We start from the raw sequence: 24,668 nt of genomic DNA on the forward strand, positions 1-24,668 counted from the left end.
CATCTAACAGCGAGGTTAGGCTAGGAAGGGCTCTGCGTTCGCATGAGGCGCGTTTGAGCAGGCGCGGAAAAACATAAATTGTCGGATTTTACGCGTCCAAACTACGACATGATTATGAGAGACACCGTGGTGAAGACACCAGTGAAACGCGAGAGAGAGACTTTGGAATAATTTGGACCATCCGGGGTGCTTTAACGTGTGCACCTAAATGTAAGTAGACGAGTGGTTTTGCATTTCGCCCCCTTCGAAATTCGGCCGCCGCGGCCGGGCTCGAATCCGCGACGTCGAGCTAAGCAGCGCAACGCCATAGCCACTAAGCTATACCGCTGCAGGCCCGGATGCACAGAGGGATTAGCTGGACGGATGGCATCACTTATGAAGAGGGGCGGTGAAAGGTGCTGTGAAGGTGGGTTTGTTTTGTGTTTTTCTGCATTCGTGATCCTGATCTCGGTTTGAGCAGCAGGCAGCAGCCACCCTTTGAATTGCGATTACGTTTTCATCGCTCATTCATCCCCGAATTCCGCTCTGCGTTCTTGAATTTATGTGTAGCGCTCTTTACTACACCAGTATATGTGCAATGTTTTCTTTGTACCCGCTTGAATGATTGACTTGTTTGATGATATTGGAACTGTTTGCGACTGTAGACGCCGGCTTTCTCGCGACATGTGATTGCCGCACGAATGGCCAGAAATCACCTGAGGAAGTGAGCAAATACTCCTTTCCCCTCCCCTAGCGCCTCCCCCCCCACACACACACGCACACAATGGCGAGCACTTAGTGACGACCAAGGAAAACAATCAGTTGAAGGAAACGATTGTATATATACAAAATGAGCATCGTTTACAAGTGTAGGGAACGTTTGAAACACTTTCAGAACACATACAGAAGCAGGGGATGAAGACAATTCATACATACTGGAAACTGAATAAGCAAAATAATAAGCTAATGAAAATACGAATATAGAAAAAAAGCCGCAAAAAGAAAATTCAAATAGCTACACTGCCGCAGTCTATTAAGAAGGGCATTAAATGTTTTCTCTTCCTCGTTTTATGTTATGTTTCTTTCTTTTTTTCTGCGCCGCAGCTTAAGCGTCCTAGGCGCGTCTGTACGCATTAGTATTCCTCAGCTGATCGTTGAAACAGATATTACTCTGCGCCTATCGTACCTCAGAAGGCACCCAGCCTATATCCCCCTGTATATGCTTCGTACTTAAATGTCCCCATGCTCACCTAGTCTTAAATTTGATGAATCTGCTCAACCGATTCCACTTCGACTTGAACGACGGCGCCGCGTTACCGAAGGTGAGCCCCATGACAACTATAACACATCTAGAGACGCCTCGTACGAATTGCTTGTCCTTATCCGGCATAAACACATTCGCAATATTTTTTTCTAGCTTTAATGTTCGCTATACAACTATGGTGTCTGTAAAAAAATAATAACATAACACAAATTTTAAAATATCGGAGTTTGATACTTCCCCAAATAGGACATAAATTTCTAACTTGGACTTATACCGCTTTTGAATGCTCAAAAACTGGCTAGTAATATTAGATTATTGATAAATAAGCGCTTGCACACATGCTAGAATTATTGTTGCAGTGTTTAACCAGTGCTTAACCAAATTAGTTCGGCTTAAATCGATGATGCTACATGGATGTAGAGTAACAGCATATTAACGCCAGCTACAGGGCTCACCATCATATTTACACTGATGGCTCCGTTACGTCTGCATCATCTGCCATTGGTGTGTGGATTTCGTCTGCGAGTGTTACCATCTCTGCCGCTCTCGGTCACTGCACTCCAACTACAGCCACTCAACTAGCTGCACTCCGAGCCGCTCTGATTTACGTCATCGACCAGAAAGCTGAGTCTTGGGTCATCTTCTTTGACTCAAGAGTGGCCCTGCAGACCCCAAAGTCGTCACGCATGCAGGAACAACTCGTAATGAACATCAGACGCCTTTGCAATAAAGCCTGCGAACTGCATCGCAGCGTCGTGCTGCAGTGGTTACCAGCCCACTGCGGCATACAAGGCAATGTCCCGGCTGACCATGCTGCCAAAGCTGGACACGACACTTCGAGAGATATGGTACACATGCCTTTTTCGAGAAAAGACGCGGCGACACTGGTATCTGCACACGCTTGGCGTCTCCGGAGATCGCTCTGGGCAGATACCAGCTACCTGCAGTACGGACCCTTGTAAAAAATAGATCCATCGTGTGGCTTTTACATGCCGCGAGGCCTCAGTAGACAAGACCTAGCATACCTTCACCGCATAAGACTAAACGTGGCCTACACCAACTACTTCAAGTCCGAGATTCAACTGACCGACTCGCCAATGTGCTTTGAATGCAACGCCCCTGAAGACCTGCAACATGTTCTGTGCGGGTGCTGCAGCTACGTGTCAGAGAGAGTGCCTGAAGGCGGCACCACACCTGCAACGGGACTCGCGCTTAGAAATGCGGCACATTCTCGGCCCATGGCAAAGCACCGCCTGCGCGTTATGTGCCACGAAAATGCTGCTGACGTTCTTGCGGGCCATAAGCCTTAACGAAACTTTGTAAATGTCTTTGCGAAGAGATGCTGGAACACATTATGTGCAACTGTCCTGAATATAATGTTCAGCGACAGTCCCTGGCATCCGCTCTAGCGCACCTTGACACTAGACCATTGTCCCTCGAAACGATTTTCACATGCCACCGACAGAAGACATCGCAGCTGAAGGCGACGAAGGGACTACTTCGGTTTTTGAAAGAGACGGGATTGGACAAGCGGCTGTGACAGTGATATCACGTACCACGCAATACTGATGGGCTCTAACGGATGATATGTAAGGTTTGCTTCCCCATCTTTCACCCCCCCCATCCCGCTCCCATGTGTAGGGTAGCAAACCGGTTAAGCTAAACTGGTTAACCTCCCTGCCTTTCCTTCTCCACGTTTTCCTTCCTTGCAAATATCGCTGTAGTACATATATATATATATATATGAATGTATGTGTGTGTGTGTGTGTGTGTGTGCGTGTGTGACTGTACGTGCTGTTAAGTGTTTATCACTGTATATATCATAATCATCAATCACTCAGTGCCTGGAGTAGCATGTCAGGCGTACAGCCAGGCTAAGATATCCAGCATATCATTAAAGCTTGTATCTCTCTCTCTCCCTCTCTATGACACCGAAAGTTTGAATATTAGAAACCAGCCGAAAGAGCGCTCTGTTCCTTTATCTGGCCGGCTCGGCTTGTTTTTTCCTTTGTATGTTGCGCTGTACCAGTTCTACAATGCACATTGATTATTAAGCGTGAATATCTTGTTTCTCATTTTTTGTATCACTAGAGCGCCCACGGTAATATAATTTCTTGCGCAATGTACACGCATGACTATATATCTACAGTCACTGAATGGTTCAAGTTTGCGTCATTAGCCTAGAGAAGCGTTTCGCATGCACCCCAATAATTCTTTATGTTTTCCCGTACGATGCTTTCTTAAGGTAAACGTAACTGATACGTTATTTTCATAGGTTCCGTAAGAATTATACGGAAAGCATACGGAAGATATATCAAATTACTGGAGTGCTTTAAGGAACGTTCTATTAGGGTAGGAATGTATAGTATTGTGACTTCACAGAGAGAGAGAGAGAGAGAGAGAGAGAGATCGAAAGAGAGGCGAAAAAAAAAGGACAAATGCAACGAGGTTGGCCAGAACAAGACTTCATTAAAATATGTCAATTGAAAAAAAAGAGTGGGTGCCGAATTTGTTTGCACGTTAAAGTGCTACGTAACAAAAAGGCCTGGCTAACCGGGATTGCGAACGCGTTCTTAGCAAAAGTGGCCGACTAACGACGAACTATTCGAACGAAAGGTGCCGTGAAGTCGGCTCCCGGTTTTCAATTGTCGGAGAGAAGCAGTGCACTAAGCACTGCTCGCAGGACAGGCACGCGTCGCTTCACAAGCCCCGTACACTTTTGTCGCTTCTTTTTGTCTTCTATCGTCACCATATTAGAAAAAAATAAAGCCCGCATGATTGTTGCCAGGTGGCGTAACCGGCGAAACGGGTAGACTTATGCACTAAGTTCTAAGGAACGTACTCACTCTGAAAAATGAATGCAAACAGTCATTTATCAATGTGGGCCCGCGTGCTGCTGTTTCTGGCGCAATATACCAAAAGAATCATTTTCGAGCACGCTACTTGTTGTTCGCCACAAAATTGTTTTTGGGACTCACTTTAATACTGATTATGTTCCAATTTTCTCTCGACGACGTCTCGTTCTGGTTTTCCTTTGTTTTAGGTGTGTTTCTTTCTTTTTTTTCTTTTTTTTTCTCGCAAGAAATTCACACGTGGAAACAAATCTCGAAGCAATTATCGGGAGTGGATGCGCTCTCGCAAACGCTCGCGTGGGTCTGAACGTGATAATGCGTACACTATAAAACAAATACCAAAAGCGATAGTATGAAATGATTCAAGTACACATAGACAGATAAAATTTTTGTATTAGACGGCAACACAAGGGAGTATAGTTGGGGGGTGGAGAGTGAGGAAGGCCTAAGAGAGAAAAGGATAAGAGACAGAGCTCAGATATAGGCCGCAGCCTGCATCTTGGAAGAGACAAACAATCCGGATGTGGAGATTCCAATCGCGCGAATGGCTTCAGGACTGTGCTTTCTCTGGCGATGTCGTTACAGGAGTAATATAAAGAGCGATGGTCGAGTTTCTGGCCAAATAGGAAGGCGGGCTTTTTTCAGGGAAGCTGCTTCGTGTGTACGTCTAGAGCGCGCTTGGTTTGTATTTATATACGAAAGCGTATATGTACCTTCCGGCGCGTATCGGGGACTTTGCTTCTGAGAGCCATGCATGTAATCGGTCACGGCGCCGCGCCAAGGCCATTCGTATAGGCAAGTGCGGTGGGAAACGTTGCTTCGTTTTTAAGAAGGAGCCATTTATGCAATACGTCGAGGACGTAAACACCGTTTTCAAATCAGTGCTAAGTGCTTGTTTTCTACCTTTTTTATTTTCCGCGGCGGCTGCGTGTGTCTTGTTGCTCTGACCAGATTACTTATGCTGCTATGTTCGAGCACCGCCTGCGCTATCGCGACGCATTGTGCGAAGTCTGTAGTGGGCCGGAGTTGAATAAAACTGCAGCCACCTTATTTCTCTCCTGAAGATAGGTACTCTGCGGCGCAGGGAAGAGCGCTTCCAAAATGTTCTTTTCTTACCGCTGCTGGTACGATGCAGCTTCCAAAACTCGATATAGAACGACATATGGAAGTTTAATTCAAGAAAGAAGGGTTTTTGACGGACAGCCATGGTGCTATGTGAGAAAGGCTGCTCCTAAGCACACATATGTCTTTTTTTTTCTTGATGTTGTATTGTACGTTCGTTACTGTGCTTCCCTTTTCAAAATACAGGGCGTCATTCACGCGACGCGTTGCTATCGTGACGCCCTTTGTACCAGCTTTGTTCACTGAAAGTAGCCTTGCGATCAGAGCACATTTCTATTCAATAAGGACCGTATACTGAGGGAGTTGCGTGGAGTTAATCTTATCATTAAAACGTAGAGCGTTGGGCTAGTTCCTAAGTGAAATCAGAAAGCATCTTATGAGCAGACGAGGCCATTCGTGCTAGTCCTAACATGTCTTTTGAGCCTCGAGCTAGCATTGACGTCATTCTAATCACCAGTTCTTTTATTATATTTAACCCAGCAGCGCTTTATGACTCGGTATGCCATTAGCTTAATGTGCACATTTCGCAATGGAAGTTACGCCACTGCTCACACAGTCTTGTGCTTTTGTTCAGATAGATTCTTTAAGTCGAGGGATGTTTTTTTGCACTACCTGCAAAGATGTTTCGCCATTCTAACGAACTTGTAAAATCACAACCGCCGCTTTGAGAGAGAGAGATGCAAATGAGAGAAAGGCAGGGAGGTTAACCAGAGTTAAAGCCTCCGGTTTGCTACCCTGCACTTGGGGAAGTGAAAGGGGAAGTAAAGATGGAGAGATGAGCGGGGACAAAAAGAAAGGCGTAAACATTATATACATACGTGCCACCCTTCAGCTTTGCTTTATCCTACAAGTGCCGTAACATTTCTGCTGTTCTTTCGAGGCATCAAATATTCTGCCCGTTTAGGTCGTTCCCCGTGCAGCACAGAGCGTGGCATCGCGTATGCACTGCCAAATTAATGGCACTAAACAAGTGATGATTGAACGTGCATCGATTTCGCATAAGCCTCGCAGTTCTGAAAAAAAAAGTTTAGACAATATTTTTCTGATAGTACTAGTGGCAACCTGTCGCTGAATTTACGATGAATGTGTACGCATTCCAAATACAGGTTCAACCGCTGCTCTCTGTTTGAATAACCTGTACCTTTCCGAAGTGTAAGTATCACCTTTCTTAAAGGGACACTAAAGAGAAAAATGATCTCTTCTGTATCAGTAAATTACCTTTCTAAACATCAAACACACCACTCTTAACCCGGTAAGACTCTTGGTAAGCCAGAAAAAGCGCAAGAATGAAAGATGGGTGGCGCCGCCTCCTTGAAGTTCCCGCACCTGGTTGCTGTGATGCCAAGTGTTTTAATGGCACCTTCTAGGGCCTATACTTAATTATATAGCGGTGCAGACTGACTATATTGTGTCCTAAAGGAACCGAATATTAAACATGGCAAGTTTCGGGAACCTTTAATCAGCCAACGCGGCCCAAATGCGAAAACATACATTGGAATCCCTGACGTCGCACCGGCGGCGGAGTTTCGGCGTGAAATTCAAATACTGATACTTCGACCTTGATTTTCTCATCTAATAATCGAACTATTACTTTGAAATGACTGCCTGCAGGGTTCTCAAACAATGCTTTATTAGTCTAAACTGATTTATTATTTCGCTTTAGTGTCCCTTTAATGATTAAACAAGCGCAAATATCAGTGTCAAGTTTAATTAATCTTATCTTCATGCGCAGATTAACCGCGTTTTAACGGGTAATCATAACGGTCATAACGCTCAGGTTCCGAATAGACACTATAGCGTGCACAAACTATCTTTGTCTGCGACATTCTTTTTTGTTTTTTGCAGCAGTTGAACTTGGCGCAGTCCATCGGAGATGGGCGTCACAGAGTAGAACGTTATCATGTTTGCAGAAGTAGCTCCCACGGTATCTTGCTTGTGTGGCTGTGGTGTTCTTAGTACAATGTCACAGGTTTGGTGTACAGCCGCGGCGGCCACATTTCCATGGTGGCGGAATGAAGTGGCGTCCGTGTGCTGAGATTTCAATATCGGGTTAGAGAACGCCACGCAGTCAATCCGGGGGCCTCAACTATAGCGTTCCGACTACTAGATCGTGTGCAATTATGGAACATTGAGAGAGAGAGAGAGAGAGAGAGAGAGAGAGAGAGAGAGGGAAAGCGAGGAAAGTCAGGGAAACCAACAGAGCATTCGGTTTGCTACCCTTCACTGGGGATAAGGGAAATGGGGACTAGAAAAATGAAACAGGAAGAGAATGAGGACTGTGTGCACTTGGAAGGGTGCGCAGAAGGAATATGAACGTTCATTCATGCCGGTGTACTTCAGGAACTGCACCAGTGCAAGGATAGCCTGTTGCGCCAGCGGCGGATGTGACCATGGTCCGAGATTTTTGTATCGAAAAATGTTTTCGAGTCTACTCGGTTTAGACTTGTCTGGAAGAGAGGCGTTGAACGAGGGAGCGAGGACAGATGTACAACACGTGCTCATGGTTTCCGCGCACTCACAGGAGTCGCACTTCGGGCTATCAGCCATTCCAATACGGTACGAGTAAGCTTTCGTAAACGCCACTTCCGGTTGCAGCCGTTGCATCAGCGTTGATTAGCAGCTGCAAAGCCTAGGTGGCACTTGTAGCCGTAGCGAGTGGTACAGCTTACGCAGTCGGCAATTGGAGACGCGCGGGGAACTCCAAAGAATTTGCGTATTTCTTTTTTTTTTTGAGGAGGGGGGGGGGGGCGGGCAAGCGGACGAAGAGCCCTGGTAGCATCCAGCCTCTCAAAAGACATTGGAAGCGTCTGGGTGTTCTCGGTGGGCACACCGGGCAGGCTGGTCAGCAAAATCGTTGCCGACGATGCCGCAGTGAGTCGGAAACCACTAAAAGATGATGTCTTGCTCAGTTTCCGGATACCATCAGCTCATATGTTCTGTGACGTAAAGAAGAATGGAGGTTGTGAAGAGCTGCTTTGGAATTACAAAACATGACCCATTTCTGTGTCGCTTAATCGGTGACGAAGTTCAAAGCGGCACAGTGAAGTCGGTTCGCTCGTAATTCTTATTCATTCATTCGACGCGAATTCGCCTCTGGTTTTTAGAAATCGCATTCAAAAGCACCTTGAGGTAAAGATACTTATACTAAATTACCATTGCGTCATTGTGAATTCTGTCTTTTAAATCATAGACGTTGATTTCCTGCGCAGTATTTAAAAGAAGGGGCGCAATCAAAATTGTGATGTGGATTTTTGTCAGCTCAAACCGGCAGATGAGCCAGTCACTTTCAGTGAAGTGGCACTTTGCAAATCAGGATTAAGTCTTCTTGGGCTAGTTGGTAGAAAGCTTGTCAAAAAAAGCAACGCGGAAAATGCGCTAAAAAGAGGATTCAGGAGAGGCGCTGTCTTCCAACCGGTTATTCTAGAAGTGTAATCCATGCTTATGTCCACACTAACCAGCGTAATCGCAATAATCTGAACATACCGCAGTCACTGATCCAACACATAACAAACACAGTCTGGGATGGCGGATATACTCAACGCAGTGTTGCAATCGATTCTCTTCCATATTCGTTAGCAAAATAACCAAGCCTGTTCTCCTAATTAACACCCGACGCGTTGACGAGAGCCCTTGATTAGACGCGTTAGGCATTTTTTTTTTCTTGCTGTGCCTTACGACGTGGTCGTTCGCGAGCTGTTATTTTTCTTCTGCCAGCGATAGGTAATGGTATAGCAAATGACTGTTGCAGGTAAAAGCGCATGGTATAATGCGCCACTACAACGTAATTCCACTTTCTCCATATATATATATATATATATATATATATATATATATATATATATATATATATATATATATATGCGCGTTTACTTCTAATCGAATAAATCAGCTCCAAGCGTGGATGTGTCGCTCGCAACATCCCTCTCTCCTCTTCATACTTATTCAGTATGTTCATTCATAAAGATCACTCTTCTCAACGACCGCTACGCCGCCTGCTCGCGGCAACATCACTGACACATGGTGCCGTCGATCTTTCTGCAGCTTGTTAAGCGCCGCATAAACGCGCCCCGTGCGGGCGTTAAGGAAGGCGGCGTCTTATGTTCCCAGTCGGCTGTGCACACGCTTCGTGCTTCCTTCCTCACTTTACGATGGTGTCTTTACGGGCCTTCATTTCTTGCTATGGCAGCCCATTTTTGGCCGCATCGAGGACAGCAGCGAAGCCAGCGGAGCTGCTATAACCCTACAAAGCCATATATAATTCGCCATCCGTGTGCAGTACCGCCATATATTTATATAGGCTGCACCAATTCGCGACAGAGTCGCGCGTGTGTTGTTGTACGGGGAGGCGCGTATCTTCTCTATGCATGAGTGACTGGCTGTTTGTGAGAGCGAGAAAGGGGGGGGGGATGGGGGGCGTGAGGGTTGTTTGCGTTGCCAACGTGCTCGATTGCCGCGCGCGCATACTTTTATCGCGTGCGCTGTTCGCAAATGCGATCGCCCGCTGCCGATCAGTCAGCCCACGGCGGCGACCAACGCGAAGGCGTAAATGCTTTTAGAGCGCGGCTTATATGGCACCGTTTCCGATTTTATGCGCTCCTCCCATCCCTCCCTTTTCTTTCTTGCTTGCCTTTTTCTCTAGGCCTCACCAACCGACCGGGCCTCTTTCATGGTTTAGAGCTCGGCCAGGTGCCGGCGTGTCACGCCTTGCCGATTTTCGTTCCTTCTTTCTTTTACAAGCTCGGCGCTGGCCGACGCCTGGCCGGAACAAACAAGTGCACTTTTACGAGGGCGAGAGCGCCGCAGCGAGCGCGCCAAACGACGCCGCCGTATGGGCAGACGCGCTACCGCCACCCGCGTCGGCTCTGCGTGTACCGGCCGCGTGCATGTTGTGGCCGACGCCCACGTGCCGTCCGGTCGCTCTGCGTGCGTCGCCCATGCCGTCCCACATCCGCCGTCGATATTTGCTGCCGGATTTATTTTATGCTCGCTCGTTTCTCTTATTTGCCGAGGCCTCGGGTTCAGTTTACGCTGGCAGTTGACGGTTCCCCGTTTCTTCTACGTCTACTTTCTTATACGCCCACACCTTCAGACCGTAACGCCGACATCGAGTACGTGCGCCTGTACGTGTCGCTTCCCGCGCACTTTGTTATGATTAATTAATACTGAATTCGGCTGCTTATAGCACTTCGATTCACGCGGTGCAGTACGACCGCGCTGAGTGTCTTCAATTCGCCCTGAGCGTCAGTGCCGTTTACCAGCTCGAGAAGATGAAGCGGAAAGGCGAGAAAGCAAACACGAGTATATAGTCTTTACGCGACTTCACTCGAGCGCAACCAACTGTTCAACGCGCACTTATTTCCAACAACCAGCACTTACATAGGAACATGAAATCAGGCTGGTCGCTCGCTTGAACGAGTGGTTAATCGCAATAATAGTGTGGTTGTTCCTGTTCCTGCGAATTAATTGCGCTTTAATGCGAAAGCATTATATGCCCCGTTAAGCGAAAATCCGTTGTAGTCGCCGTGACCGACAGATGCTACCAAAAATTGCCGACGTTGCAAAAAGTAAGAACACGTCAAAAATGCTCGGATTGACGTCAAATTTCACAGTGAGGTTCCTGTAAACAAAGTAAATCAATGCTTGTAAAAATAACATTTGGGAAATTTCGGTCTGTATGGGAATCTAGCCCGGGCACCCGGGGTGCGAGACGAGAACGTTTCCCCGACGCCACGGTGGCTCCACGGTTCTGGCTGATTAAAGATTGGGCACGTGACGGCGCCTGCCAATAGGGAGGAGGTGGCGTCATGTCATGAGTGTATAACATGAGTGCGTTCATTCCCCGCCTCGGTAAGGCCAAATCAAAACGCGTCAAGCGTCTCAACGCGCTTGCTAGACGGCGAGGAGTGCATAACTGTAAGGACCGCTCAGCGGCGTTCAATTGGATATTAATAAGTTGTGAATGCTTTCGCATTCACAACTCATAAGAAGTGCTTAGGTGCCCTCGGACTTTTTTCTTTCTTTGTGCGTGTGTGCGTGTGTGTGTGTGTGTGTGTGTGTTTGTGTGTGTGTGTGTGTGTGTGTGTGTGTGCGTGCGTGCGTGCGTGCGTGCGTGCGTGCGTGCGTGTGTGTGTGTGTGTGTGTGTGTGTGTGTGTGTGTGTGTGTGTGTGTGTGTGTGTGTGTGTGTGTGTGTGTGTGTGTGTGTGTGTGTGTGTGTGTAATAATCCGACATATTTTCCGCTTCTTTCAAGGTTCTGCGCGAACATTTCGAGTGCACAGTCTGCTTTCTGACGTCATCAAGAGCTGGGTATGCTGTGTCCGTCCGCTTTTCCGTTCTTGCCGTGACATCGTTGTCGTCAACCCACCTCAACATCCACATCCTCCACCTCCAAATCCTCATCTTCGACCCGCGGCAGCATGACATTCGGAACTGGATGCGCTAACCACCGCAGTGTCGCGATGCTATGGCGCTGGACATTTTGGGCGAGGTGCTGAAGACACGCAGACTTTTGAGAGTAGTGGCATCTGTGCATGTACTCCGAAGGGAACAGCTGGCGGTGTTGTAGCGGGCGACGAACACGTTGTGCGCATCGCAAAGGAGAAGTTGTTTTTGTGAAGGGGTCCGCTGTGCTCTGCTGTCGCAGTTAATACAGTTCAGAGCCGAAGGAACCGCTGAATTTCTTTTTCTGCTTTTCGTGTAACGTACGAAATGGTACACACCCAGAATGAAAGCCTGAGCAGCCATCTCAGCCCGTCATTTCTTCTAGGCGTACTGTCGTCATTCTCCTAGGCGACGACAATGCGCGCAACCTTGTATATTCACGGGAGACAAATGTGCCCTATTCGCTTATTTACTTTCATTCCCGTCATCGCAGATATGCCACCAGTGACTTTGAAGCTCATGTGGCCTTTTTTTCAAATACGTTTTATAAACTAAAGTTTAACTGGTGGAACAACAACGAGATGCCTAATAAGAAAATATATTTTGCAACTATTCTTTAGAGGCCGTCCTTCCGGAAGTGAAAGGTATAGCGGGCTGACTGTGAATGCTCTGCGAAGAAAAAAAAGAAAGAAAAAAGAACTGTTTAGCCATGTCACAATCCCTTAGGCTGTAGAAAACCCTATTCGTGCTGTCTTCTACTAGGGTCCTATAAAGGAAAGATTCCGTTGAGAAATATGAGGCCAGGAAGAAGTAACACACCGTGCGGTACAAGTGCTCCGTATACGACTTCCGAAAGCGTTATATACATGTCAAGCTGTCTGGTATGCCTGCTCACCCCTTCTTCCTTTCTGCGTTTGCTACACCCTCTTCCAAACAGGTACACTTTCTTTCTTGTATTTGCTTTTGCTAAGGGTTGTTGTGCGTGCCAGCAATGCTGGAATAAGCAAAAGCAGCGTTAAACGTGAAATTGAAGGCAAAAGAAAAATAGCGGCTGATAGAATGCACGTGCACAGAGCAATGAGCGGGAACTAGACGGAAGAACTGCACCCTTACCGAGTAGGAAAGGCGTCTGCTTTTTACTTATTCACTTGTTTAAATTAGTTAGCTAGTTCGTTAGTCGTTTAGTTAGTTAATTAATTAATTAATTATTGGTTAGTTAGTTAGTTAGTTAGTTAGTTAGTTAGTTAGTTACTTAGTTAGTTAGTTAGTTAGTTAGTTAGTTAGTTAGTTAGTTAGTTAGTTAGTTAGTTAGTTAGTTAGTTAGTTAGTTAGTTAGTTAGTTAGTTAGTTAGTTAGTTAGTTAGTTAGTTAGTTAGTTAGTTAGTTAGTTAGTTAGTTATGCCGGGGACTTCGCTTCTACAGGCAATAAGTACACGCACGAGAGAGAGGGAGACAGTGAGAATAAAAACCTAAATTGACTTCAGCAGGTCACAGCCTCGGTGTACGTGTTCCACCTTGCGTGCATGCATCCCATTCACTGCTGTTTCCGGCGCCCGCATTTCGAGGGGCGGTATAGGCAAATCGCGGCTGGCACACGACCAATCGCAGTGGTTTTGGAAAGGCAGACGGCCGCTGAAAGGCTAATTTCCTCGGTGCTCGAACACGCAGGCGTGGAATCGAAATGTGCGTGTCGGTACGAAGCACGCGGGGGTTGCCTTTCCGAGGCGGTGTTACGGCCTGGTCCCGAGGAAGTTCAGGGTCCGTATTCACAAAGAGCTCTTACGCTGTGATTTTTCGTCAAAGCTAATTCCAACCAATCTCGATGATGGACACATTATTAGCGAAGGCAGCCAGCTGATGGCAAAGAACGCTTGCGAATGAAGAGCTGTGTGAATTCGGCCCCGGTTGTTTATTTTTCTTTCAGGGCGGGGTCGTCCGGCATTTGAAATACCTTTGTTTGGAGCTGAGCGACAAAAAGTTATAATGGGTGATGAGGAATCCACGAGTCTTCCACTGTACAGCTGTTGTCATGCTCTATGATGTTTCATTGGAAGAAGAGGCGCCAATGAACGTGACAAAAAAAAATTAGGGATTTCCTTTGTCACGTCACAAGTCAGTTATACTTCGGCGTGGCACGCCGAATATTGCTTATTTCTGCACTCTACGACATGCACCATGCCGACAAGCGATCTGCATACAAAATGGACGTCTCTTGTTCTTTTGTTCTGATTGAAATAGGGCGACGGTGATAGATAAGACATTCATTTCACTCATTGAATAAAGAAAAATCAGACACTGCATGCTTTAATTGATGAAAGAAATGAATGCCCATACAACAAACAAAATATAGAGAGGATGAATGCGAAATGATGCAATTAAGGGCAACGATCTGAACATAGCATCGACGCTGTCTTTTTGCAAAATTTAATTTTTCTTTTGTACAGTTATTTTACATTTGTTGCTTTGACATTTTCTCGCATAGCATACGTAGCACCTCTAGACTTATTTTATATGGAACTATTCTTTTTGTCTCGATTGCTTCGGCGGCTCCTAAATTCTACTCTTAAATATCGTCAGTGCTTGGAGAGATTTTTCAAGACTACCGCCCTTTCCGGACAGACGAGCGGTCGAATAAATATGCAGCTGAGGCCTTTGTCTAAACGAAGCAAGCGCGTTGCTTTTCTTTCTTTTTTTGGTAAGGTATTCAGGAAAAAGCCATAGACTTCTTTCTCGACATGCACGTCGAGAAGTTTTCAGTCCTGGCTTTAGAGGGCAAAACCTTATTTTTCTCTTTATTACGATGTGATGTACGTGCCTTGCTGGTTCCCCTTCATTAATAAGTATGAGCCCGGAGGCCAGCCCTCTGTGAGACTTCGTTAAGTAAATGAGTCCGTGAGCAGCACCCGGCCACTTCGTGGCTGGTTCATACTTCCCAGCGTAACGTTTTATTTCCCACTGTCTTGAAGATTTCTTCTCCGTCTTGTACTGTATGCTAAGCTACAGAAGGGAAAGCTGAGGTGCCCCCCTTGTTTATTTGTGGCTTTGTTTGTTTATCTTTAGTCTAACGATTCCACAGCTACCTACTACAGCAGTAAAGATTTAGGTAGGCCTGCAATTCATCCCATTCCGTCTTGCGTGACGTGGTGGAAAGTACACTTTCGTAATGTAGCCTTTTCATCTCGTTGTTGAGCAGATATCGAATGTTCTTACACTATTGTCAAATGCAATAAGCAAATGTAATAGTAGTTTAATAGTAATGCATATTTTCAAGTAGTACGCAAGTACAAGGATTTCAGCCCACATAGCCATGCCGCTTGTGTACCAGGCTGGACAGAGGAGGGAGCATCGGAAACCATGATAGTGGTGATGGCGATGGTGGTGAAATCGGTTTTATTGAAAATGAAAAGCACTCTAATCCTCCGCTGCATGAGTGGGACAAGGAGGAGGGGAAGGTGGAAGGTGGGGTTGAGAGAGAGAGGGGGGAGAGGGGGGGAGAAAGAGAGAGAGAGACAGAGAGAGAGAGAGAGAGAGAGAGAGGGAGGGAGAGGGAGGTTATGTTGAGTGTCCTTGGCAAAGTGAAAAGGGAAAAACGATTTCAGGTCGGCTCTGACGGGTAAAAAAATGTTGGCCCGTCACAGTGACCACGAAATATTACATTTAAGGTATCCACTGACAATAATAAAGTTTTTCATCCATCCATCCATCCACTGACAAGCTGTTCGCTCTCGTTGCGGTGATCATAAGTAGGCCTTTCGGTGAAAAGCATTGGAAGCAGCAACGTGGCACATATAACAACGCATTCTTCGTCATCCCTTGTCGCGAAACGCATTGATGGAGAATGCGTGTCCTCAATGTCCACCTCGCACGTCTATCGGGCGACAATAACCTTTTTCCGCGATGTCAGTTGAGAAGCGCGAAGCAAGCGGCAAAGACTCCGAGGGCGCCCTTGAGATGTCAGAGGACATGCGCTGCTGAGAGCTTCTCTCTCCAAAGAATCGAGAAACAAATAAGCAGGAAAGAAGTTGGATGCTCGAGACGCTGTGCCCCGGCAACGATCCCTTCATTCTCGCCTCAAGAAACACAGCTTTTGTGACAGTTTGGCACTTTCATGACGTAACGCGTTTCATTTGGGGCATCCGCTGAAAAGCGCCAGCCTGCGGAAGCCCGGAGGAAGACGCAGTGCGCTGGGCGATGAGGAGGGGACGACCGGCGCGACGCATTACCGGGCGTGCCCACTGAAGACGAGCGCACTTTGTAAGCGAAGCCAACCGCATGGCAGGCGATGGCGGCGGCGTGCCGTCCGAGGGTTAACCATGACTTAGAGCACGCGCGCAGCGGTACACATCCGGGTCATTTTTCTCGGGCGTCGTGGGCCAGGAAAAGCGGAAGCCTGCCAACATCCCCTGAGACTCAATCAAGGAAACCATATTGGAAGGCCCGCCTCCTTCCCGTCCCGACTTCCGCGCGCCCACCTTTCTCGATGCGGCGAGGAGTTGATCTACGAGGCCTGGCAGCATCGTGGGCGCAGCTCGCTCTGCAAACCGATTGTGGTTTCACGAGCGCGCGGCTAGCTTTGTACGATTGCCCGTCGCGGCGCCCCTTGGAGTTGAAGAAATGAATGATACGCTTACTGCAAGAAGGTTTGATTAGGGGCCGTGCTTTAGGGCTCTGCCCCTATTCTTTTGCTTTCGTCCAAGCCGATAACACGCAACTGCGGTTTTTTCGTGAATACAGCATCTACTCTCAAGTTACATAGAAGACATAGTTGTGCAATACATGCAAAACGTAACCTCTGCTGCAGAAGGCATTACATTGTGCCGTCTTGTAGAACTAGAGAACGGTGACATTGGCAGTGCTAATCCCTATGCATATACGTATATCAAAGTGCACAAAAATTAACCTTTAGTCTTGGAACGCAGGCTCTCATTCCTACCACGAACATACAACGAAAAGGATTCTTATAAAGGCACTTTTCTTTATCATTATTTACGACAAAAAAAATGCAAACAATCAGAAAACGGACAAGCTATGTGCTGCAGTGGCGTGGGAGAGCTTCAAACTTGGCACGTCCTGCATAGAACAGATAATTATGTGTACTGTACCTAATATGCGCCTAATATTTGTTCAAGAGATTTGAAAGTGCACTGCTGTGTCAAACGTGTTGGGACTCTCCGCTCCAATTGAGCTAGCTGCACTTGGTCGTAACCAGATAATACAGCACATCACTTCTGTTTTTACTTCGTTTTCTTTGCAGCGTGTGCATCTTAGATTTGAAAGAAGCATGAAACCGCTGACTCCATGCATTACAGCGTAGTGTGCATGGCATGAGGCTATTTACGTAGCTAAGGCAAAAAATTTAAGAACCAATCTTTTAAAAAGAAAAAAAAGAAAGTCGAACAATACACAACTTATCACTACTACCCTCTTTTAGCGCTTTCTGTTTTGTTCTTGAAACAATAGCTTTGCGCATTGCTAAATTCTATAGCCATTGTTTGCTGAGTCACGTGAGAATTGTGCAGCTTCTCACGTGTTAGGTGAGAATTAGTTCGAACCATTCCTTGAGCTTGAAACCCTTCTGCGCGAATAATTTTTTTTCTCTCTTCTTAAGGCTGTCGTGATTCCTATATTGCCGAAGCCCTTGCCCAGTAAATACATGCTATCATAGAGCATGATCGTTTGCAAGTTAAGGGGTCGACAACGTTTTTAGTGATGATGATGGTTTTTTTTTTTCTTATTGAATGGCAGTCTCCAGCGTCGCTCCATCGTATTGAGGTATCGTCAGCAAAGCTTCAAAAGCTAAGAAGCCCAAATAAGCTGGAACCTGTATATGTGGCTCAGCGTTCGTTGTTTGGTGCAAAGTTAACGTACTTTACACTCGGACACGGAATTGTGGATTTGCCTACCACATCACTTTCAGCGACTAGCTACTCAGCGACGATTCATTTTGCTGCGAAGTTATCACGAGAAAGTGTTTGTTTAGTAAGTACCTAACGAAATGGTGAAACCCACTTTAAGGAACCTAGCACATGGCCTGAGCATTTAGGTTCTATCACTTCTTTGTGCGGAAACTTGATGAGTCGCGCTACATCACCATACCTATCTTACGGCGAGAACCGTGACGTCAGATTACCTTTGCGTTACTGTTGAGTTTAATATTTAAAAATTGTATCCGTAACAGCATAGTAGCGAGCTGCGAGGAGGATATTATATGTCTCTGTGACGACAGAAACGACTACAATGATGGCAGTGATTGTAATGATGATTATGGTGGTGAATGGCGGTTGGCAGCATCTAGAACTTCCACCATACAAAGCCTAGATTGCCCGAGGGCTATTCTGCACACCGCCGTGTTCAGTCCTGTTGTTGAACACTGCCATTTTGCCGTTGTGATTGGCTCAGAGCGAGGCCACGTCCTGTTTGTCTAAAAGAAATAAACTTGCTCACTTGATCATCGGATTTCGTCTGCAGCAATTAAAGCGTGCAGCCCACGTGTGCTGTACATCTTTATTGACGACAAAAGTAAAAACGAGGAGGGCACGGCAATAAAAAAAAAGGCAGCATCGTATGACGTTTATAACAGCCACGTGGGGAGAAAAAGAAAGCACACAAAGAAAATAGGATTTCATTTTTTCTTTTTTTTTTTGCGAATGAAATCTACAAGTGGCCTGCTTGGAGCGCTCTAGAGCATTCTGAAAGACCGCCGCACGTTCTTATTGCCAATATCGGGCGTTCTCATTATGTTTTGATTTATTTGATGATATTGGCATCTATCCCTCACTTGGTCGTTTCAGTGCGCCTGGCTCCAAATGGCTCCGCTCAGAGGCGCTCGAACCCTGAAATGAGAACACGCTCAATATACTCTGAAGAGCGGTCATATAGCACAAACCATTCTGGCCGTTCGGACCGCTCGCAGCAGCCCAAACAAATTACATGCAGTACGCGCGAAAGGTCACTGTCACATTTAATGTTTCTGGCATTTTCTCAGTGCGGCTATTTGGCATGGAAGGGGCGGTAAGAAACCGTATGCTTATATACGGGGTGTCCCAACTATCATGCACCAAGATTTAATAATAGGCAAATGCCATGTAGCTGGACAGAACCGATGTTTGCCGTCGCTTGAAGATACTCAGGCAATATCTTGCATTCCGTCTAATTACATAATCAGGCTTAATTAATCACCTGCTCAAATGTTATAATTAGATCAAAAGTGTCAACGAGAAAATTGTAGGGCAACGTGAAGAACTCCCGATACAGAGAGAGAGAGAGAGAGAAAGCAAGGACAGGAAAGGCAGGGAGGTCAACCAGAAGAGTATCCGGTTTGCTACCCTACACTGGGGGTGGGGGAAAGGGGAATAGAAAAAGGAGAAAGGGAGAGAGTGAGCACTGAGTACGTGTGGGCGGGACACTATGCACAGGGACACTATAAACGGTCTCTTAACTCCCGATACAGCTTTCTGTTGATCAATATGAGCTCCATAAAAGTGTTTTTCCGAGAGTGAAACAAGCCCGCAAATACACGCCAGTGCCTCGAGCGGCCAGTAGCGCGGCAATTTTGCGTGTATTCGCGGGGAGGCTCCGAAAAACACTTTTATGGAGCTCATATTGAACAACAGAAAGCTGTATCGGGAGTTCTTCAAGTTGCTCTACAATTTTCTCGTTGACCCCTCGATCTAGTGATAACATTTGAGCAGGTGATTAATTAAGCCTGATTATGTAATTAGACGGAATGCAAGAAATTGTCTGAGTATCTCCAAGAGACGGCAAACATTATCTTGGTTGTGTCCAGCTACGTACGTCGCATTTAAATATTTTTCAATATTGGTCCAAGACAGTTGGGACAGCCTGCATACCTGGGACGCAACCTAAACAGATTGCGTCAAACGATCGTATCATTTGCAAAAATGATGCGCGCGTCAATCACAACGTTACAGTCGTGGTGGTATGGAACTTGGCCATCGGTCTGCTTTCGGCGCCGTCGCCACTCTGAAAATCCAACGCGGGTTCGACTGAAAGGCTCTCCGATTTCAGACGGAGAACGCCTCCGAGTCTGGCCGCCGGGAGGCTGTAGATGGAGCGACCCGTCGAAAGCGTACCATCAGCTCGAAGTACCGAAATAGCGCCAGACCTGTATGTGTCAACCCCAGTCACAGGGGAAGCAGAATTTGTCGTCAGCATCTCGATCAGGTGGCGCGTCGTGTCTCCGTGTCGCGCCATCAAGAATGAATGATGCGAATACGGCGACCGTGATTCCGTTTCAAATAACCTATTCACCTACGCTACCAGTGGCGCCAATCAGCGATGTGGCGGCAGCTGCAGGCCATCGATCATGCGCGGCTCGTTCCGTGGCGAGCGGCAGCGCTATCACTTCCTCAACACAGCCCAGCGCGTTAGTTGCACCACTCGAAACACTTCCCGTCCCCGGCTCATAAAACTTGTAGTGGACAGTTTAGCTGTGCCGGGCGCCTGTCGAAGATAAGAAGATCGCATCGCTGAATGGAGCACAGCGAGGACACCGATCATTCTGATTGTTGCGTCAGTTCCTTAGCTTAGGCCATTTTCTTTTTTTTATCACTAGTTAATTAAACGTAACCTAGATCAACCAAACCAATACAGATGAAGTACGCCAGTCTCTTGAATGCAGGCCACCTCGTCTACAATGAAATTAATCGCTCTCGTGTAACTGTAGAGCGCTCCAAATTGTACAGCGGTGTAGAGAAGAGAGAGAGATAAAGAGGAAAGGCAGGGAGGTTAACCAGATATCAGTCTCCAGTTTGCTACCCTACCGTGGGGAAGGGAGATAGGGGTTAGAAAGAGGACAGAGAGGAAAACGTTAAAAAAGAAGATGCACACACGGAAGCACACACACACACAAGAGGCGTTCCAGTTAAAGGCGTTCACAAAGGCCGGTAGATCGCAAAAAGCACAATAGCGCTTGCACGGCCTTCTTCTGTGATGTTAGGTCCTTTCGAATGTGTAAAATTCTTCTTTCCGATAGCGGTTGGTCGTCGAGCTGGTCAGGTTCGTGGCGAAGGCATTCCCTGTGTGGACTGTACTGGGGGCAGGCGCACAAAATATGGTCAATCGATTCTTCATGGCCGCAGTGGTCACAGGTTGCGGTGTCGGTCATATCTATGTGGAATGCATAGGCTTTCGTAAAGGCAACGCCCAACCACAGTCGATATAGAAGCGTGGCGTCTCCACGGCGAAGCTGTGATGGCGCTCGAAGACTTAATGTGGGATCAAGTGAGTATAGTCGCGTATTTCCCAAATGTGGCTCATTCCATTGCGACTCGGTGCACTGCCGAGCAAGTAGGCGGAGCTTCCGTGCTGCGTCATTTCTAGAAAGTGGAATGGGGACGTGGTGCTCCTCAGTATGGGCTGAGCGGGCAGCTTGATCTGCCCGTTCATTGCCGATAATCCCGCAGTGACTTGGAAGCCACTGGAAGGTTATTTCATGGCCTGCATCCCTTATACGGTGTAACGTATCTGTAATATGAAATATTAGTTGTTCTTGTGGTCCGCGTCGTAAAGGTTACAGTAGAGATTGCAGTGCCGCCTTCGAATCGCAGAATACCGTCCACTTGTGTGGCGGTTCATCACCAATGTGATGAAGAGGAATAAAGAGCGCTGTGAGCTCTGCTGCCGTCGATGTTGTCGCGTGGGTCGTCTTAAATTTGATTGTTCTAACTTTCGCTGGTATGACGATTGCCGCCGCGGAGCTATTTGGAAGGACAGATCCATCAGTGTAAATATGCGTAGAGTCACGGTAGCTCTCGTACAAATATAGTAGCGTGAGCTGTTTAAGGGCTGATGATGATATATCAACTTTTTTCGAGATGCCAGGTATTGTGAGGTTGATTTTTGGCTGAGCGAGGCACCATGGAGGAATCGAAGGTCTCGCAGCCGGAGTGAAACAAGCTGGCAATGATTCATGTAAGTTATACTGCTGCTACTGCAGCAGGGTATGATCATCGGAAAGGGAATTAGTCGCTTGTCAGTGCATATATTTAGCTATCTTTCGTGTTCGTTGGGATGGTGAAGACTCCAGAGCTCAAGCTGAGGAAAAAAATACACTCGATTTTGAGACAATGGTCTGTCATCGTGCGGACTCGTGCCACCGCTGATATAAACATTTGGGTAGATCAAAACCAGTCGGCTAAATTAAGAACCGACAACTTCGTTCAAATTTTGACTACATCGAAAACATGAGGCACGTAATTCCTTCGCGTGCCGCTGTCTTTCATAGACGTTAACTTCGTTTACTCCTGCTTTCGTGGCAAAGACCGCCTGGCATTTTAGGAAGCAGGACCCGTATTCACGATACGTTGTCCCGCTAGAATCATTCGTGAAAGAAAATTCCACTGGATTCTGTTGCTGGGCCTAGCAGCAAAGGCGACTAAGCAATGGCAGAGGTCACTTACGCACGAAAGCTTTTGTGAATTCCAGGCCCCAGATTTCAAACTTAGATCGAACTGTTTTTTTTCCTTTTTTTCTTTTAGACGCAGCTTGAACATCGCGGGAATTAAAGAAACACCCTAAAATATATATTCCTTCGCATCCACAGCTATTGCACATAACTTTCTGTCGTTTCTTTCGCAGCCGAACATACTGCGCGTCTCTGAATGCCTTGTAAACATCTACGCGTGGGCCGCGTAGATGACGGCGGATGCGGTGGGAGCACCATCAATATTCTTAAGGTATGCCGAAGGTAATTAGCAGCTCCAAACGTTTTAGTTATGGGCGCCGAATGACGGTGACCACAACAACGAGCTGTCAGCCGCGCATCCACGATGCTAAATGCGGCTAAGCTACTGCGGTCGCTGCGCGAATCATTATAAAAAAAAAAGGATAGAAAGAGAGAAGTGATATGGGAAAGACAAATCTGTTAGAATGTCAACCTCCCCAGCTGTATGTCTATGACATACAGCCTCACCATATGTCTATGACCTCCGTCACTGCCACCTCCTGGTTCACGCGCCTCTCTTCTTACCCCCGTCGTCTTACTTGTCGTCTTACTCGTCTTCTTTCTCTTACAAGCTATCATCTCTAGTCGAACTCTCCCTCCAGTCCTCTTTCTCTATATTCAACGACATAAAAATAAAAGCACTGTAGCCCACCGCTATCCGTTGTTGACCCCTGAAAGAAGGAGCCGAATTGGCTCCGAAACGTCGGATTTCAATAAATCCACTATTTGGTCCGAGAAGGAATTAAGTTCTCAATCAATTAGTCCAACCATACAGGTAATTTTGTCAAAATGTTTAGCTTCCAGTATATGCCAGTAGCGCGGAAATCAGGTTTCGCCCGTGTTAGGGACAAATAAAAGCAGGCCGTACTCAACGAAAGCACTGGTTCGAAATCGAACGGCGCTTGCTTCACTCCTGGCAGCTCCGTTGGGAGGCGACTTCTGAAGCTGCTGGAGCCTTTTAATCAAGACAAGAGGCGCCAGCGGTGCACCACTAGATACCTTCACCAGGGGAGGGAAGCAGCTTCCGGTCGTTTCTGTTTCTCGTTGAGCCAACTGCACCAACTGTATTTTTCGCGGATTCTTATTGCGAGCGTGGTTCGCTTTTCGGGCTTGTTGGCCTTAGCTGAAGTCATGCATTATGCAGCTTTCGTCTCAAAAAGCTTATTGTTATTCATCACTCCAGAACAAAGTTAGCAATGTCCCAATTTCATTACGTGCGCCTTAGTTTTATTGCTTGTGAAAGGACATTAGGTTTCCTCGTTCTTGTATACCGGTTGCAATAATACTGCCGATCCAGGAAGAAAACAAAGCAAAGCAAAAACAAAACAACTATTACCGGTCGCATCAAAGCTGTGTTTGACCTGCCGAGAACTTGTCCACATTCGGCTCTCGTTTTAAAAAATCGCGAATTGGAACTGCCCGACTGCTTTCAAGCGATGAAAGTACTTTTGTCTGTTTGTGGGCGCGCATACATCTGTGCGCTTATACGTTTTCGCATTGGTTAGTGCCCCTATCTAGAGGGAGAGAAAGAGAGGAAAGGCAGGGAGATTAACCAGACGCGAGTTTCCAGTTTCCAGTTTCCAGTTTGCAAAAGCTGGTCATCCAACTGGTTCAGCACAGCGGAAAGCGATTTTCACTGCACACTGTACTGCGGGCACTGGCAAAGAACATCACGAATTATTTCCGCGTCGCCGCAACCACCACATGCTGTGGTGTAGGCCATCCCTATGCGGAACGCGTAGGCATTGGTGAACGCGATGCCCAACCATAGCCTACACAAAAGCGTCGCGTCTCTTCAGGGAAGTCTTGGTGGAAGTCGGAGGTTTAAGGTTGGATCCAGAGTGTATAAACGGGAGTACATAAAATGTGATTCATTCCACTCTGATGCAGCGCATTGGCATGCAAGTATGCGGAGCATCCTGGACTCAGTCTGGTTAACCTCCCTGCCTTTCCGTCTTCCCTTTTCTCTCTCTCTCTCTTTTGGGGAGTCTATCTATAGACAGCGGGATTGATAGGCAGTTGTCTTCTGCATGAGCTGAACGATCAGCTTGATCGGCACGTTTATTGCCGATGATACCACAGTATCACAGTATCTGATTTTCCTTTATTATATACCACAGTGACTTGGTAGCCACTGAAAAATTATTTCATGTCATTTCTCAGTCAGGGATTGTATGGCTTCTGTGATTTCAAATACCAACTGCTCATGCGGAACTCGCCGTAACGGCTGACAATAAACACTGTAGTGCCGTCTTCGAGTCGCAGAAAATCGACAACATGTGTGTTGGTTCGTCATTAATGAAGTGTAGTGCGACTCGAGGCGCTGCGAGTTCTGTTGCCGTCGACGTTGTCAAGTGAGATGTTTTCAACTTGATAGTGGTGGCTGTTGCTGGAATGACGACAGCCGCGGTAGAGTTCTTCGGCAGGACGGAGCCGTCAGTGTATATGTGGGTGCAATACCAGTACTTCTCATTCAATAGGAGTAAGGTAAGCCGTTTAAGAGCCATTGATGACATATCTGCTTTTTTCCGGACGCCAGGTATTGTCAGGTTGATCTTTGGTTCAATGAGACACCAAGGAGGAGTCGGAAGGTCTCGCGGCAGGTG

The 24,668-nt window shown here is 46.8% G+C and overlaps 1 protein-coding gene across 11 annotated transcripts in view; it reads left to right on the plus strand.

The window, feature by feature from the left end:
- Positions 1-24,668, plus strand: part of LOC135915994 (protein O-mannosyl-transferase Tmtc3-like) — a 953,411-nt gene that overhangs the window by 727,659 nt on the left and 201,084 nt on the right. The window contains exons 1-2 of one of the 11 annotated variants that reach the window (XM_065449187.1): positions 185-210; positions 333-406. The exons of the other annotated variants lie outside the window; for them this stretch is intronic. Coding sequence (XP_065305259.1) covers positions 209-210; positions 333-406 — 76 coding nt within the window. The 5' untranslated portion in view covers positions 185-208. Of the gene's footprint in view, positions 1-184; positions 211-332; positions 407-24,668 lie in introns of those variants that run through there. 11 annotated transcript variants of the gene reach the window in all.

The sequence above is a fragment of the Dermacentor albipictus genome, chromosome 1 (genome assembly GCF_038994185.2).
Source record: "Dermacentor albipictus isolate Rhodes 1998 colony chromosome 1, USDA_Dalb.pri_finalv2, whole genome shotgun sequence".
Classification (NCBI taxonomy): Eukaryota; Metazoa; Arthropoda; class Arachnida; order Ixodida; family Ixodidae; genus Dermacentor; species Dermacentor albipictus.